Source organism: Ranitomeya variabilis, chromosome 4, assembly GCF_051348905.1.
Source record: "Ranitomeya variabilis isolate aRanVar5 chromosome 4, aRanVar5.hap1, whole genome shotgun sequence".
In the NCBI taxonomy this organism is placed as follows: Eukaryota; Metazoa; Chordata; class Amphibia; order Anura; family Dendrobatidae; genus Ranitomeya; species Ranitomeya variabilis.
Window position 1 is genome coordinate 577,284,962 of NC_135235.1, and position 18,571 is coordinate 577,303,532.

The window sequence follows — 18,571 nt, forward strand, 5'->3', positions numbered from 1 at the left end:
GACGTCACTTCACTGTGCGCCATGCTGTGCCTGCAGTGGAGCTGACAAGTAAGGTGTGTGTGTTGCACTGTACTGTGTGTTGCACTGTATTGTGTGTTGGGGGAGCTGCACTGTACTGTGTATGTGGGGGGGAACTGCACTATACTGTTACTGTGTGTGGAGGGAGGTGCACTATACTGTTACTGTGTGTGTGGGGGAGCTGCACTATACTGTTACTGTGTGTGTGGGGAGCTGCACTATACTGTTACTGTGTGTGGAGGGGAGCTGCACTATACTGTGTGTGTGGAGGGGCTGCATTATACTGTGTCTGGGGGGGGCTGCATTATACTGTGTGTGGGAAAGCTGCAGTATACTGTGTGTGTGGGAACCGCACTATACTGTGAGTGAGGGGCTGCATTATATTGTGTGGGGTTGAGCTGCACTGTACTGTGTGTGTGGTAAGGCTGCATTATACTGTGTGTGGGGAGGCTGCATTATACTGTGTGGGAGTGACTACATTATCCTGTGTGTGTGTGGGAGCTGCACTATACTGTGCGTGGGGGCTGCATAAAACTGTGTGTGGGTGGGAGACTGCATTATACTGTGTTTGGGGGCTGCATTATACTATGTGTGGGGGGAGCTGCACTATACTGTGTGTGGGAACTGCATTATACTGTGAGTGGGGACTGCACTATACTGTGTGTGTGGGCGATGCAATATATTATGTATGTGGGGGGCTGCATTATACTGTGTGTGTGGGGCTGCATTATACTGTGTGTGTGGCTGCATTATCCTGTGTGGGGGGGCTGCATTATACTGTGTGTGTGTGGCTGTAGTATACTCTGAGGAGGCTGCAGTATACTCTGAGGGGGACTGCAGCATACTCTGAGAGGGGCTGCAGTATACTCTGAGGGGGCTGCAGTATACTCTGAAGAAAGGCTGCATTATATTCTATGAGAGAGGCTGCAGTACACTCTGAGGAGGCTGCAGTATACCCTGAGGGGGGCTGCATTATACTCTTATCAAGTACCATGGGGAGTGCAGTATGGTATATGCACTATATGGGACCTGCATTATACTGTATTGATGACTATCTGTCCCCATCATTCTTCCTCAGCCGCGATAAAGAAGCTCGGAAACAAGCATCGAACGACTTCATCATTGTCGATCACGCTCGTTTAACGGCCTGAACTCAGCGCATGGAAATACAACCGAAATGTTTGTGTGATGTGGAATATGTGAGCATTTGGGGCCCCGCTTTAAACTTTTGCCCAGGGCCCCACTTTCTCTAAAACTGGTGCTTGTAAATCAGCCTACACTCAGATGTGATCCGTTTGGAGTCTGATAATTTTCATGCACTAATTGACTTGTAAGGCCGAATACGATCCGAATATCAGATCAAAATCGGCCATGTGCATGGCCCCTTAGACTAACATTGGTCAGGGTGCGATCCGATGTTTTGTCGGATCACACTCGGAGCGATAATACTTTCATCTGCAAATTATGAAAAAGTTGAGTGACAACTCTTGATATTCTGAATGACAGAAAGTTTTCCTTCAGCCGCTGCTGCTGTCGCCCGCTGTGTGCAGTAGGAGTGGGATGTGGGGTCTGGCAGATGTGCTTCAGGGTGGGGCAGTGGGAGGTGTTGAGATATAATCTGTCATCTCTCCTATATCCCACAGACAGTGAGCTGGGACCCTCTTCATGTCATACAGTGACTGGTGGGACAGTGAGGAGACACAGACACTGGTAAGTAAAGGGGGTCTGGGTTGGGGGTATATTGTTACCTGTATACTGATGATAAGTAATAGGTTATTGCCCCGGTCAGTTTATTACATTGGTAGGAGTCTTCCACTAGCATCTGTGGGTTACTTAAATGGATAGAAAATGTTATTACTGGCCTTGTATGATTTTTGCATTTTATGGCATATGTGCGCACTCTATAGCTTTTTAATATAGGCACTCTATGGCACCAATATGTAAGCACTCTACGGCAGCGTTACTTACGTTTTATATGGAATGCTTATGTGCACACACTGTTTAGCATGTGGTTACTTTACCAATTATATGTGGGAACTGTGTAGTACTACTATGTATGCGCTGTATAGAATTAGGTGGGCACTGTATAGAAGTATTATGGAAACACTGTATATGTTTTCTGTAGACAGTAAGCACTCCATGGCACTTTTATATGGGCACTGTGGGGCAGTAATATATAAGCAATCTATAGCAGCATTATTTGGGTATTGTACGGAGGATTATGTGGGCACACTACATACCGGCATCATGTGCTTACATTATGTCATATTCAAGGTGCACTGTGCGGCACTACTATGTGTGCACTGTACAGAATTAGGTGGGCACTATACAGAAGTATGTGAACACTTCATATAGAAGCTTTGTGTAGACAGAAGCACTCTATGGCACTCTTATGTGGGCACTGTTGGGCACTAATATATAAGCAGTCTATAGCAGCATTATTTGGGCACTGCATGGAAGTATTTTGCGGCCATACTATAGAGCAGCATTATGTGGTTGCACTATTTTACGTGTACATAACAATTATACTTTATTGATGATCCTCGCCACATTTTGTGCTCTCTGTCTTTTACTACCTTCTATTTTATGTGCGCCAGTATTATGTCAGCACCATATTTTATTGCTATGTGGACTATATAGAGCAGTAATGAATGTGTCCATTCACTAACTGCAAAGAGATCTAGAAAATATTGAGGTATTGAGATACAGAGATGAATTTATTAGATCATTCACTTCACCACTTTTGATACATAAAAAAAGTCCCAAAATGTGGCAGCGTTTTTACAGTAGTTTGCACTTTTTTTAATCGGGGTGGGGCTTAGTGGGGGGAGGGGAGATGGAAAATATAGCCATCACGTATTAGGCACAATCTGCAGTAGAAGTTTACGTCTGCCCCTCTTCATAAATTTGGCGCGTTTTTCTCCTGCACATTTCAAACTGGTATATGGGACGCCAATCTGATAGGTCGCTGGGCTAATTGCTAGCAGCAGCCCCCGGATTAGTTCTTGCTGTTATACAGGTGGGCTTTTGTATTCCTGGACCCCTGTAGATGGTTGGTGCGGTGTCTCAGATCCAGGCTGTCCACACTGCTTCTATGTAAATTCCTTCACTGATTGCAATCTGTCCCAGACACAGCACCACTATACCTGTCACTCCAGGAAGAAGCACTTAAAGGGATAGAGGTTGTAGAGAGAAAAGGAAGAACGTTTTCTCTTAATAACAGTTTTTATAAATCTGCTCCAATATCTCATGAAAGCAAACCCTTTCTATATGCCGTAGTAGGGAATAGGGACGCAACAGAGATGGAGGAGGACCCTACACTTGGCAGCCCCTCTCTATGGACAGAGCAGGGAGTAGGGGTGTAACTATAGTGGGTGAATTGTGCAGTCTTATGTCCCTTATTGATGAACATTTGCTATTCCGGAATCTGGGAAAGCTGTGTGACAACTTTTGTGAGAGCTATAGCTGTAGCCCTACTGGTTGTCAGATAGCTCTCTCCGCATAAAAGCTGGGTGGTAACCAATATATGGACACACTGGTTCTTACCCAGATTATAGAAAATGTGCCAAGTTAGGCAGCAATATGAGAAATCTGGATGTATTGCTGCCATGCTGCTGGCCACTCATCTTTCCCAGAGACAGATAAGCCTGACAGGCTTATTTTTGCTGCCCACACATGATAGCGAGGAGGGGGCGCATTATAGTCAGCTCTATGAATATGAGATATTTCAGGTTTATCGTCTCACCTGTCTCATTCAATCCGTCCTCACAGATCAGTCACTATGGCGCTCCCACCCTGTATGTTCCTGTTTGCCGCCATTTTCATCCAGGTTGTCAGAAGCCACCAGAACCCAGGTAAGATGATGAGACCCCGGGGAAGGGAGGGTTGATTGTGCCCCAGGCCTGAGACTTGCAGTTCACCCATATGAATTCTCATTATTCGCTCTATTAAGTCTTCTCATATTTTATTAATCTACATCCATGTCTCCTCCACAGGAGAAAACCACTAATGGCAGATGTCACAGAGTCGGAAGGGGTTCTCAGCCAGCTTTACATAGACCCATAGACCCTGAGTGGTATATTATAAATGTGCAATGTGAGCCAAAGATACTGTGCTGGTTGCTATAGGGGCACAGTAGTTGTCACTGTTCTGTTGACAGCTTTGTTATGGGGGCACAGTGGTTGTCATGCTTCTGCGGGTGGCTTTGTCCTGGGGGCACAGTGATTGTTACCATTCTGTGACGAGCTTTGTGATGAGGTCAGAGTGGTTGTCACCATCCTGAGGAAGGCTTTGTTATGGGAGCATTTTGTAGGTGGGGTTTTTCATGGGGGCACAGTGATTGCCACCATTCTGTGGTTTGCATTGTTATGGGTGCACAGTGGATGGTAACCTTCCACGGGTGGCTTTGTTGTGGGGCAATAGTGGTTGTCACTTTCTGTGGATGACTTTGTTATGGGGGCAGTGGTTGCCATCCTTCTGCAGGTGGCTTTGTTGTGGGGGCACAATTATTGTCACCATTCTGTGAGGAGCTTTGTTATGGGGTCACAGTGGTTGTCTCCATTCTGTGGATGGCTTTGTTATGAGGGCACAGTGGTCTTAACCATTTTGTAGGTGGCTTTTTCATGGGGGCACAGTGGTTGTCACCATTCTGTGGTTGGCTTTGTTATGGGGGAACAGTGGTTCTCACTGTTCTGTGGATGACACTGTTATGGGAGGACAGTGGTTATCACCATGCTGTGGATGGCTTTGTTATGGGGGTACAGTGGTTGTCACTGTTATGAAGACAATGGGACTTACTAATATGTGAACTGTCTGCCATTGTTCAGTAGACACTGTGGCTATTACCATTTTGGGGGCACTTTGACTATGATCGCAGGGTGGCATGTATTTAGCTGCTGTGTGTATACTTTCTCACTGTGTCCAGTCCTAATTTCAGGTGTTTCCCTTCCGTATTCATGCGCATGTTGTGCCTTCAGGTGTCATGGACTATTGATTGTCTGACTATCTTCCTCCTCTGTGTCCCTGCGCTTTATGTCTGTCTTGATCCAACAGTAATGGATTTATCACCCGCAATGATTATGTTCCAGCGTTATTAGCGGTCTGCATACGTATATTTGCGCTGATCTTGTCTCATCGGTCAACTGACATCTTGGAGGACACTTGTCAGAAGCAATTTAGGAGAAAGTTTGTTGACATCTAAATTTCGAGACAAAAGTTCTAAAATGTGTTTACTTCCGAGCGTTGTGATTTTCCCTGACCCCTGGTCACCCGTTTTGCTACAATTAGAGTTGGACCAAACATTACTGACACATTCTTGGGTCGTGTCTGCAGTAACAGGGTGTGAGGAGGGGGCCCTGGACCTGTCAATGTCACACTGTCTCCGACCCCTGAGGCTGGGTAATGGCCCAGATGGGAAACGGCAAGTGCCGAAGTGTGAGCAGGAGATAATGTCCGCCATTGTTCACTACAGACAGTCTGCCTTTGTTCTTATCCTGAGACGGCATCTCTGTTCTAAGTGGGGAAAGAGCGGAAATCCTAGAGATGGCATCGGATCCGGGTATTATTTATATGGTTTGTAATAAGAAAGAGGAGGTTCAGTATTTATCATTCCGGAGCTTTATATCCTTCCTCATTGGATGTCACCCAGTTTTCCCAAAAGAAATATAATGAAACATTTTAGAAAAATTATTTTTCAACCAATTCACAGATGAGAAGTCAAAGACTACTTTACACTAAACTCCTCTTTTAGCAGGATTCTCCATTTAGGACAATCTCTTTTTATTATTGTAACTCAAAACTAAGCTACCCCAAGGTTTTCTCACAACTAGGATCATAACCAGTGATCATCTACAATCTGCAAGAGAAGTGTTTAATCTCCCTACAGTGCCACCACAGGGAAAAAGGAGTATTACATGGTACCAATGGAAATAAGTGAGCTGTACTTGTACTGTGTGGACATCCTGTATCCTTCTGAGTCACAGATGCTCTTTGTAGATCTTTTCTGTTTGATATAATGAATGACCTCAATTAGAAATGACTCTGTATTAACTGTGAGGCTGTGATCGAGGTCATATGCGAGGGTCGCTATGTTTCCCCCAGGATGCGCACACAAGCATATTGAGGCCAAGGGAGTGCATTGCAATCACAGGCATAGATGCGATTGCAATGCAGAATAAAAGTAAGTGTTGGCTTTGGGCAAGCTATTTGTCCAAGGCAGATTTAAGAAAACCTGCTCTGGGCTTTTATTTTTAAATGGACTACAGGATGGTAGTGGGGCAGTCTTTTTCCTCCCCCCCTGGCCCGGGTTTTCCATGTGGCCGATGGCCACAGGTTCTTTGGTAAAAATCCCTACAGCAGAGGGTTAGGTGTGTCAGTTTTGGCCTTGCAAGCAGGCAGAGCAGTAGGCTCTGCAAAGCTGCACCTGTGTGAGGCAACACAGGGCCAAGCAGAGCCAAAAGGCCTGGCACTCTCAGCATACATGGCGGTGCAGTCGCCAACGGCAACCGGACTGTCTTGTTTCCCAGCTGCGATCCGGAGAATACCGTTTCTTTTGTTTGTAAGTTTTGGACATTAAACCTATGTTCACTTTGAACTTTCCTGGGTCACTGCCTCAAAACTGCACAGCGTGGACACCGCTGCACTACATATGATTGGAGAATGCGGGGCAGTGTGAACTGAGGCATACCCCAAAGTGTGCTGCATGTCGGTTATTAGGCCTGCAATGCTGCAGCTCAAGCCGGCTGACAAGATGGAGGAAATACTAAGACAGTTGGCCCTTTCTCAAGTGCAACAGCAGAAGTTGCAGGAGCAGCAGCAGCAAACCAACAATTTAATTTTGCATCAGCTTGCGGCTCTGCGAGATGCGCCCTCACCAATGATCTCGATCCGTTCTGAGGCCCGGTACAAGGTCCGGTCGGCACTGAGGAAGATGAGTCCTGAGGACGATATGGAGTCTTTCCTTACAGTGTTCGAACGCACAGTGGAGCGGGAGAGCTTGCTGTTTTCCCAGTGGGCTGAAGTGGTGGCCTCCTTCCTGACGGGAGATACCCAAAAGGCCTACTTGGACCTCAGTCGGGAGGATGCCCTGGACTATGAGAAACTAAGAGGTGAGATCCTTGCCCTACTGGGGGTTAATACATATGTGCGGGCCTAACGGGTGTTCCAATGGTCCTTTGCAGAGTCTCGCCCTTCCAGGTCTCAGGTCTATGACTTGCTGCAACTGGTTAAAAAATGGCTCCAGCCTGAGACCTTAACCCCGTTCCTGATGGTAGAGAGGGTGGTGGTCGACCGGCTGGTGAGGGCTCTGCCAGCAGCCATACAGCGTTGGGTGGGGCATGGGGACCCGGGCACTCTGGACCAGGTGGTTGGACTGGTGGAGCAGTATATAGCCACTCAGGACTTCATATGGGACACTGCTCCACTTCGGTTGTCCCGAAAGACCCGCCAGCCCCGGAGTCTGGGAAAAGTCCACGACCCTCCACTGGGGCCAATCCGGACCGAGTCTGTACTGAGGGTGCATCCCAAATGGAGAGCGACAACTGACCAGTGTCCCCTAAAATGGTCCCAAGGTTTACTCTTACTGCAGCTATTAAGTGTTGGCGGTGCCAAGGGCCCGGACATGTTGCTGCCAACTGCCTCCTGACAGCTGAACCCATGGACTGCGGGTATACTTACCATGTGTCTATGTATGTCCAGCCAATATGCACCGCCACTACAGGCACTGCTGGCAGCGAACCCCAACTGTGCAAGGTACTCATTAACGTGTACCCGTCGGATGCTCTCTTGGACTCGGGGAGCTTAGTGACTCTGGTTCATGGGTCCCTTATTGCTGGGTACAACCCCAATGAACGAAAAGTGGGGGTGGTATGCATACATGGGGAACTCCGAGAATACCCGACCGCGGAGGTTATGTTTTCCACCCCGTGTGGAGAAATTAGACATGTGGTGGGAGTGGTAAAAACTCTTCCGTATGGAACTGTGTTTTGAAGAGACTTGCCTCTGTTCTGGTCTCTATGGGAGACCAGGGTTAACCCTCCCAAGGTAAATGCTTTTCCAGGCATGGAACCCGAAGATCCCGAGTCAGGGATACCTGCCGTAGGGGTCGCCAGGGCCGGACTGGCCATCGGGCACTTCTGGCAAATGCCAGAAGGGCCGGTGCCAGTAGTGGGTCGCTGCACTCTTTTCCCCCCTCCCCCCGCCAGTGCCGCCGCCGCATTCAACTATACCGGCGTCTATGACGCCGGTATAGTTCAATGCAATGATGGAGGAGAGAGCGTCTGCTGTCGCTCCCTCTCCCATCATTCCCCGCTCTGCCTCTGACACTGCGGGTGCACGATGCCCGGGACGGGCAGACTGCAGCTGCCGAGACAGGAGCAGAGAACAGCGCGGGCAAGAGGAAAGGTGAGGAGAGTGTTTTTTTTTTTTTACTGGACTGTGGGGCTATTATTGGGGGGGGGGAGAGATGAGATGTGGGCTGTGCTGTACATACCACTGTGTTGGCTGTGCTGTAAATACTACTGTGTTGTCTGTGCTGTATATACCAATACCACTGTGTTGGCTGTGCTATATATACCACTGTGTGGGCTGTGCTGTATATACACTGTGTGGGCTGTGCTGTATATACCACTGTTTTGGCTGTGCTGTATATACCGATACCACTGTGTTGGCTGTGCTGTATATACCACTGTGTTGGCTGTGCTGTATATACCACTGTGTTGGCTGTGCTGTATATACCACTGTGTTGGCTGTGCTGTATATACCACTGTGTTGGCTGTGCTGTATATACCACTGTGTGGGCTGTGCTGTATATACCACTGTGTTGGCTGTGCTGTATATACCGATACCACTGTGTTGGCTGTGCTGTATATACCACTGTGTTGGCTGTGCTGTATATACCACTGTGTTGGCTGTGCTGTATATACCACTGTGTGGGCTGTACTGTATATACCACTGTGTTGGCTGTGCTGTATATACCACTGTGTGGGCTGTGCTGTATATATCACTGTGTTGGCTGTGCTGTATATACCACTGTGTTGGCTGTACTGTATATACCACTGTGTTGGCTGTGCTGTATATACCCCTGTGTGGGCTGTGCTGTATATACCACTGTGTGGGCTGTGCTGTATATACCACTGTGTTGGCTGTGCTGTATATACCACTGTGTGGGCTGTGCTGTATATACCACTGTGTGGGCTGTGCTGTATATACCACTGTGTGGGCTGTGCTGTACATACCACTGTGTTGGCTGTGCTGTATATACCACTGTGTTGGCTGTGCTGTGTATACCACTGTGTGGGCTGTGCTGTATATTCCACTGTGTGGGCTGTGCTGTATATACCACTGTGTGGGCTGTGCTGTATATACCACTATGTGGGCTGTGCTGTATATACCACTGTGTTGGCTGTGCTGTATATACCACTGTGTTGGCTGTGCTGTGTATACCACTGTGTGGGCTGTGCTGTATATACCACTGTGTGGGCTGTGCTGTGTATACCACTGTGTGGGCTGTGCTGTATACTACTGTGTGGGCTGTGCTGTATACTACTACGCGGGCTGTGCTATATTATGCAGGCTGTGCTATATACTATGCAAGTTGTGCTATATACTATGCGGGCTTTGATATATACTATGGGGGGTATATTATATTCTATGGGGAGGCCGTGTTATATACTATGTGGCTGTGTTATATACTATTGCGGGGGTATATTATATTCTATGGGGGAGGCTGTGTTATATACTATGGGGGGTATATTATATTCTATGGGGGAGACTGTCTTATATACTATGGGGGGCTGCATTATATTCTATTGGGGTCTACATTATATATTATGGGGAGGTGGGCTGTATTATATTCTATGGGGGGCTGTATTAGATTTTATGAGGGATGATTGCATCATACTCTTTGATGGGGCTGTATTATATTCTATGGGGAGGTGGGCTGTATTCTATTCTATTCGGGGCTACATTATATTCTATGGGGGGCTGTATTATATTTATATTCTATGAGGGGTGATTGCATCATACTCTATGGGGGGGCTGCATTATATTCTATGGGGTGGCTGCATTATACTCTGGGTTGGCTGCATTATACTCTGGGGTGGCTGCATTATATTCTGTAGGGTGGTGGCTGCATTATACTATATGTGGGCTGCATTATACTGTATTGAGGACTATGGGGAATATGTTATACTATGTGAAGAACTATGGGGTGCATTATACTATGGGAAGTGAATTGTGCTACATGGATAACTATGGCGGTGCATTACACTATATGGAGCACTATGAGGAGTGTATTATGTTATATGGAGGACTGAGCAGTGTATTTTAATATATGGAGTACTATAGGGAGTGTATTATACTATATGGAGGACTGTGGTGCACATTATAATATATGGAGGACTATGGGGTGTATTTTACTAAACAAGTAAAATGCTGCATATTCAGATTGCTTTTGCTGGAACAAAAATCATTGTTCTCAGCAGCACATCGCCGGTGTAAACTGTAGATGTGCTGCTGATAACATGATACTGTATGGTGATCTGTTAGTGATCTATTAGTGATCGTTCTGTCCCATCATTATTCCTCAGCTGGTGGAAAGAGGCCGGGAAACAAGTGTTGAACAACTTCAGTATTGTCGATCAAACTCATTTAGCGGCCTGAACTCAGCACTTGTAAACCAAAATGCTTTTGTGTGATGTGCAATATGTTAGCATTTGGGGTCACATTTTAAACTTTGCGTAGAGCCTCACTTTGCCTAAAACCGGCCCTGCCTACAAGTGTACAAAGATATTATACAGTCACCATGTGACAAGTGGGCCTGTGTAACTTCAAATGCCAGGGCTGAATTTTAGTCCCAGTCCGGCCCTGGGGGTCGCCAACATAAGGACAGAGTGTAACCCTGATAGGTTTCCCCTAGAGGTATTAGCAGGAGAGGTCGAGGAGATCCCACCGATCCCCGAACTGGAAGTGTCCCCTGGTAAGTTCAAGACAGCTCAGCTCTATGATCCCACTCTGGCCCATGCACGAGAAAGGGTGATTGAAATTAATGGAGTAGCTCAGCAACCAGGTGCAGAGACAGTTCTCCGCATGGCTATCCACCAGGAGTTATTATGCCTGGTGGATAAAGTCCGGAATAAGGTGTTGGAAGAGCTGGTGGTACCCCAATCCTACCGTTGGGCGGTGCTTGACATGGTTCACACCCACATGCTAGGAGGGCACTTGGGGGCCAAAAAGATGTAAAAGTGCATTCTGCAGTGTTTTTTTGGACTGGGGTCTATGCGGAGGTCCAGAGGTACTGTGACACGTGTTTGGAGTGCCAACTTTCCTCACCCACGGCAAACTACCGGAGTCCATTGATACCTCTGCCCATCATAGAGGTACCATTTGAGTGGATCGCAATGGATCTGGTAGGCCCCATAGTGAAATCCGCCCATGGCCATCAACATATTTTGGTCATAGTGGACTAAGCCACCCGGTACCCAGAGGCGATACCACTCTGGCACACATCGGCCAAGTTAATAACCCTCGAGCTATTTGCCATGTTTTGTCGCCTTGGGCTACCAAAGGAGATCCTTACAGATCAGGGGACTCCTTTTATGTCCAAGGTGACCAGGGAGCTATGTAAGCTGCTCCGGATTAAACAGCTACGTACGTCAGTGTACCACCTGCAAACCGATGGGTTGGTAGAGAGGTTTAATAAGACCCTCAAAGCCATGCTCAAAAAGGTGGTCGCCAAGGATGGGAGGGATTGGGACTAGTGTTGAGCATTCCGATACCACAAGTATCGGGTATCGGCATTCCGATACCGAGATCCGATACTTTTGTGGTATCGGGAATCTGTATCGGATCCATATTACTGTGTAAAATAAAGAATTAAAATAAAAAATATTGATATACTCACCTCTCCGGAGGCCCCTGGACATCACCGCTGGTAACCGGCAGCCTTCTTTGCTTAAAATGAGCGCGTTTAGGGCCTTCCATGACATCACGGCTTCTGATTGGTCGCGTGCCGCTCATGTGACCGCCACGCGACCAATCACAAGCCGTGACGTCATTCTCAGGCCCTAAACTCCTCATTCTAGGAATTTAGAACCTGAGAATGACGTCGCGGCTTGTGATTGGTCGCGTGGCGGTCACATGAGCGGCACGCGACCAATCAGAAGCCGTGACGTCATGGAAGGCCCTAAACGCGCTCATTTTAAGCAAAGAAGGCTGCCGGTTACCAGCTGTGATGTCCAGGGGCCTCCGGAGAGGTGAGTATATCAATATTTTTTATTTTAATTCTTTATTTTACACAGTAATATGGATCCCAGGGCCTGAAGGAGAGTTTCCTCTCCTTCAGACCCTGGGAACCATCAGGATACCTTCCGATACTTGGTGTCCCATTGACTTGTATTGGTATCGGGTATCGGCGATATCCGATACTTTTCGGGTATCGGCAGATACTATCCGATACCGATACTTTCAAGTATCGGACGGTATCGCTCAACACTAATTGGGACATGTTATTGCCCTATCTGATGTTTGCTATCCGTGAGGTACCACAGGCATCCACAGGTTTTTCCCTGTTTGAGCTGTTGTATAGCAGGCATCCGAGGGGACTGCTCGATGTAGGTAAGGAGATGTGGGAACAGGAGCCCACTCTGCATCGAAGTGTAGTTGAGCATGAAGGACTGGTTTGCAGCAGTACGACCCATAGTAAAAGAGCATGTAATGGATGCCCGGGCTGCGCAAAGCCGCACATACAATAAAAGAGCCACGGTCAGGACCTTTAAAGAAAGGGACCGGGTGTTGGTAATAGTGCCCACCCCAGAGAGTAAGCTCGTGGCGAAGTGGCAGGGGCCTTATGAGATACAGGGGAAGGTGGGAGAAGTGAATTATAGGGTGTACCAACCCGGAAAAAGGAAGCCTGAGCAACTATACCATGTCAACCTGCTAAAAGCCTAGAAGGACCGGGAATGTTCGGTCAGGAAGGCGTCTCCAGTCGTATCACAGGGGAACCCACTGGCACCGGCCGGGGATTGAGGTTAAAATTAATTATGCGCTCACCAAACAGCAGCAATGGGAGGCTCGGGCTCTGGTACAACAGAATACAGACATATTCTCAGAGCGGTCGGGTGGACCTCGGTGATCCAGCATGACATAGTCACTGAGCCCCGGGTAACGGTACAGATGAAACCATACTGGGTGCCAGAAGCCTGAACGCAAGCCATCGCGTCTGAAGAGAAACAAATGCGCCAGTTAGGAGTCAATAAGGAATCCCAGAGTGAGTGGGCTAGCCCCATTGTGCTGATTCGAAAGCCAGCCGGATCTTTACATTTTTGTAATGAATTTAGGAAATTGAGTGAGGTGTCTAAGTTTGACCTCTATCTAATGCCCCTGGTGGACGAGCTAATTGAGAGACTGGGGGAGGCTCAGTATTTCACCACGCTCGATCTCACCAGAGGTTACTGGCAGGTCCCGTTAACAGCATCGGCGAAAGAAAAGACCACTTTTATCATACCAGAGGGTCTCTATCAGTATGTTATCTTGCCTTTTGGGTTACATGGGGCTCCGGACAAATTCCAGAGGCTGATGGACATTGTGTTAGAGCCTCATCGGAAATACGCATCGGCCTATTTGGATGACATAGTCATCTTTAGTACCAACTGGGACACCCACCTGTCCAGGTACAAACTGTGCTGGAGTCTCTCAGAACAGCGGGGTTAACAGCAAACCCAAAGAAATGTGCAATAGGACTCACGGAAGCCCGGTACTAAGGTTACGTGATCGGCCGCAGGGTTATCAAACCCTTAAGGTTAACAAGATCAACGCCATCCAAAACTGACCGAAGCTGTTGAATACCAAACAGGTGAGGGCACTCCTCAGCATCATTGGGTACTACCGCCGGTTTATAACTAATTTTGCGGGGAGATCGTCACCCCTAACTGACCTATTAAAAGGTAAGAAGTCAGTTATGGTTCGGTGGAATCCTCAAGCGGAGGAAGCATTCCAGTCCTTGAAGTCGGCATTGTGTGGACAGTCAGTCCTCATCAGCCCCAACTTCAAGGAAATCTTTATCATGCAAACAGATGCCTCAGAGGTAGGCCTAGGAGCGGTGCTGTCGCAAGAGGTGAACGGGGATGAACACCCAATCACCTACTTGAGCAGGAAACTGACCCCGGCTGAGAAAAATTATAGCGTAGTGGAGGAGAGTTTGGCGATTAAGTGGGGCTTGGAGTCCCTACGCTACTATTTGCTCAGGTGTCAGTTTCGGTTGATAACAGACCATTCCCCTCGACTGGATGAGCAATGCAAAAGAGAGGAATGATTGAGTCACCAGATGGTTCCAGTCGCAACAAAACTTTAGATTCTCAGTGGAACATCGGTGGGGAAGTCACAGGGAAATGCAGATGCCCTGTCAAGGGGCAACTGTATGGTGACAAATATTCAACCCCACAAGTTTGAGCAGAGGGGGAATATGTGAGGCAGTGACCGGGGTCATATGCGAGGGTCTCTGTGTGTCCCCCAGGATGCGCACACAAGCATAATGTGGCCAGGGGCATAGCTGTGATTGCAATGCAGAATAAAAGTGATTGTTGGCTTTGGGAAAGCTATTTGACCAAGGCAGATTTAAGAAAACCTGCTCTGGGCTTTTATTTTTTAAATGGACTACAGGATGGTATTGGAGCAGTCCGTTTCCTGCCCCGGCTCGGGTTTTCCATGTGGCGATGGCCACAGGTTCTAAGGTTAAAATCCCTGCAGCAGAGGATTGGGTGTGTCAGGTTTGGTCTTGCAAGCAGGCAGAGCAGTAGGCTCTGCAGAGCTCAACCTCTGTGAGGTAACAGAGAGCCAAACGGAGCCAAAAGGCCTGGCAACCTCAGCATAAACGGCGGTGCAGTAGCCCACGGCAACGGTCACGGACTGTTTTGTTTCCCGGCTGCGATCTGGAGGATACCATTTCTTTTGTTTGTAAGCTTTGGACATTAAACTTACATTTACTTTGAACTTTCCTGGGTCACTGCCTCATCACTGCACAGCGTGGACACCGCTGCACTACATAACTCAATATGTCCTAATGGGGTATTGTTGTGAATTTGCTTTTTGCTCCCTCTAGTGGTTACTAGTTTTTTGACTCTGGTTTTTCTGTCATTCCTTTTATCCGCACCTGGGTCGTTAGTTAGGGGTGTTGCTATATAAGCTCCCTGGACCTTCAGTTCAATGCCTGGCAACGTAGTTATCAGAGCTAGTCTGCTGTGCTCTTGTCTACTGATCCTGGTTCCAGTTATATCAGCTAAGTCTGCCTTTTGCTTTTTGCTATTTGTTTTGGTTTTGTATTTTTGTCCAGCTTGTTCCAAATCTATATCCTGACCTTTACTGGAAGCTCTAGGGGGCTGGTGTTCTCCCCCCGGACCGTTAGACGGTTCGGGGGTTCTTGAATTTCCAGTGTGGATTTTGATAGGGTTTTTGTTGACCATATAAGTTACCTTTCTTTATTCTGCTATCAGTAAGCGGGCCTCTCTGTGCTAAACCTGGTTCATTTCTGTGTTTGTCATTTCCTCTTACCTCACCGTCATTATTTGTGGGGGGCTTCTATCCAGCTTTGGGGTCCCCTTCTCTGGAGGCAAGAAAGGTCTTTGTTTTCCCCTACTAGGGGTAGCTAGATTCTCCGGCTGGCGCGTGTCATCTAGAATCAACGTAGGAATGATCCCCGGCTACTTCTAGTGTTGGCGTTAGGAGTAGATATATGGTCAACCCAGTTACCACTGCCCTATGAGCTGGATTTTTGTATTCTGCAGACTTCCACGTTCCTCTGAGACCCTCGCCATTGGGGTCATAACAGTTTGCCAGGCCTTCACATTCTTTGAACCTGGTAAATACGAGACAACAAAATCAAAGCGGGAGAAAAACAATGACCAGCGGGCCTGTCTCGGATTAAGGCGTTTAGCAGACTCGAGATACATCAGATTTTTGTGATCAGTCAAGACCACCACACGATGCTTAGCACCCTCGAGCCAATGACGCCACTCCTCAAATGCCCATTTCATGGCCAACAACTCCCGATTGCCCACATCATAATTTCGCTCGGCAGGCGAAAATTTCCTAGAGAAAAAGGCACAAGGCTTCATAACAGAGCAACCAGGGCCTCTCTGCGACAAAACGGCCCCTGCCCCAATCTCCGAAGCATCCACCTCAACCTGAAAGGGAAGTGAGACGTCAGGCTGGCACAAAACAGGCGCCGAAGTAAACCGGCGTTTCAACTCCTGGAAAGCCTCCACGGCAGCAGGAGCCCAGTTAGCTACATCGGAGCCCTTCTTGGTCATATCCGTCAAAGGTTTCACAATGCTAGAAAAATTAGCGATAAAACGACGGTAGAAGTTAGCGAAGCCCAAGAACTTCTGAAGACTCTTAACTGACGAGGGCTGAGTCCAATCAAGAATAGCTCGGACCTTGACTGGGTCCATCTCCACAGCAGAAGGGGAAAAAATGAACCCCAAAAAGGGAACCTTCTGTACACCAAAGAGACACTTTGAGCCCTTGACAAACAAAGAATTTTCACGCAAAATTTTAAAGACCAACCTGACCTGCTCCACATGCGAATCCCAATTATCAGAAAAAACCAAAATATCATCCAGATAAACAATCAAAAATTTATCCAGATACTTCCGGAAAATGTCATGCATAAAGGACTGAAAAACTGAAGGCGCATTGGAGAGCCCAAAAGGCATCACCAAGTACTCAAAATGACCTTCGGGCGTATTGAATGCGGTTTTCCATTCATCACCTTGCTTAATGCGCACAAGGTTGTACGCACCACGAAGGTCTATCTTGGTGAACCACTTGGCACCCTTAATCCGGGCAAACAAGTCAGACAACAGCGGTAAAGGATACTGAAATTTGACAGTGATCTTATTTAAAAGCCGATAATCAATACAATGTCTCAAAGATCCGTCCTTTTTTGCCACAAAAAAGAATCCCGCACCAAGAGGGGAAGAAGACGGACGAATATGTCCTTTTTCCAGAGACTCCTTGATATATGAACGCATAGCGGTATGTTCAGGTACCGACAGATTAAACAGTCTTCCCTTAGGAAATTTACTGCCTGGGATCAAATCTATAGCACAGTCACAGTCCCTATGAGGAGGCAGTGCACTGGACTCAGACTCACTGAAGACATCCTGATAATCAGACAAATACTCCGGAACTTCCGAAGGCGTAGAAGAAGCAATAGACACAGGCAGGGAATCCTCATGAATACCACGACAGCCCCAACTTGAGACTGACATAGCCTTCCAGTCCAGGACTGGATTATGGGTCTGTAACCATGGCAGCCCTAAAACGACCAAATCATGCATTTTATGTAAAACCAGGAAACGTATCACCTCGCGGTGTTCAGGAGTCATGCACATGGTAACCTGAGTCCAATACTGCGGTTTATTTGCTGCCAATGGTGTAGCATCAATACCCCTAAGAGGAATAGGATTTTCTAATGGTTCAAGAGTAAATCCACAGCGCTTAGCAAATGAGAGATCCATGAGACTCAGGGCAGCACCTGAATCTACAAACGCCATGACAGGATAAGATGACAGCGAGCAAATCAAAGTTACAGACAGAATAAATTTAGGTTGCAAATTACCAACGGTGACAGGACTAACAACCTTAGCTATACGTTTAGAGCATGCTGAGATAACATGTGTAGAATCACCACAGTAGTAGCACAAGCCATTCCTTGTCAAGGGATGTGCGGTCATTTGTGCAGTCCTGTGGGACTTGTGCTCGAGCTAAGCCTTGCTGTTCTCGTGCCAGCGGTTTGCTCTTGCCCTTGCCTGTCCCGAAGAGACCTTGGACACATATCTCCATGGATTTCATTTCTGATCTTCCGCTATCTCAGGGCATGTCCGTTATCTGGGTGATATGTGATCGCTTCTCCAAGATGGTCCATTTGGTTCCTTTGCCTAAGCTGCCTTCCTCTTCCGATCTGGTTCCTGTGTTTTTCCAGAACGTGGTTCGTTTGCACGGCATCCCTGAGAATATTGTGTCAGACAGAGGATCCCAGTTCGTTTCCAGGTTCTGGCGATCCTTTTGTAGTAGGATGGGCATTGATTTGTCGTTTTCGTCTGCTTTCCATCCTCAGACTAATGGACAGACGGAGCGAACCAATCAGACTTTGGAGGCTTATTTGAGGTGTTTTGTCTCTGCTGATCAGGACGATTGGGTGACATTCTTGCCGTTGGCTGAGTTTGCCCTTAATAATCGGGCTAGTTCCGCCACCTTGGTTTCGCCTTTTTTCTGCAACTCTGGTTTCCATCCTCGCTTTTCTTCGGGTCATGTGGAGCCTTCTGACTGTCCTGGGGTGGATTCTGTGGTGGATAGGTTGCAGCAGATCTGGAATCATGTGGTGGACAACTTGAAGTTGTCACAGGAGAAGGCTCAGCGCTTTGCCAACCGCCGCCGCGGTGTGGGTCCCCGACTACGCGTTGGGGATTTGGTGTGGCTTTCTTCCCGCTTTGTTCCTATGAAGGTCTCCTCTCCCAAATTTAAACCTCGTTTTATTGGGCCTTACAAGATATTGGAA

General features: G+C 47.5%; 1 protein-coding gene across 2 annotated transcripts in view; it reads left to right on the forward strand.

Annotated features, from left to right (window-relative positions):
• The first annotated feature begins 1,645 nt into the window (after positions 1–1,645).
• COL20A1 (collagen type XX alpha 1 chain) overlaps positions 1,646–18,571 on the forward strand; it is a 222,022-nt gene continuing 205,096 nt past the window's right edge. Inside the window, exons 1-2 of one of the 2 annotated variants that reach the window (XM_077252937.1) lie at positions 1,646–1,728; positions 3,790–3,872. In XM_077252937.1, coding sequence (XP_077109052.1) covers positions 3,800–3,872 — 73 coding nt within the window. In that variant the 5' untranslated portion in view covers positions 1,646–1,728; positions 3,790–3,799. Of the gene's footprint in view, positions 1,729–2,912; positions 3,038–3,789; positions 3,873–18,571 lie in introns of those variants that run through there. The other variant, XM_077252938.1, reaches the window with a different exon arrangement.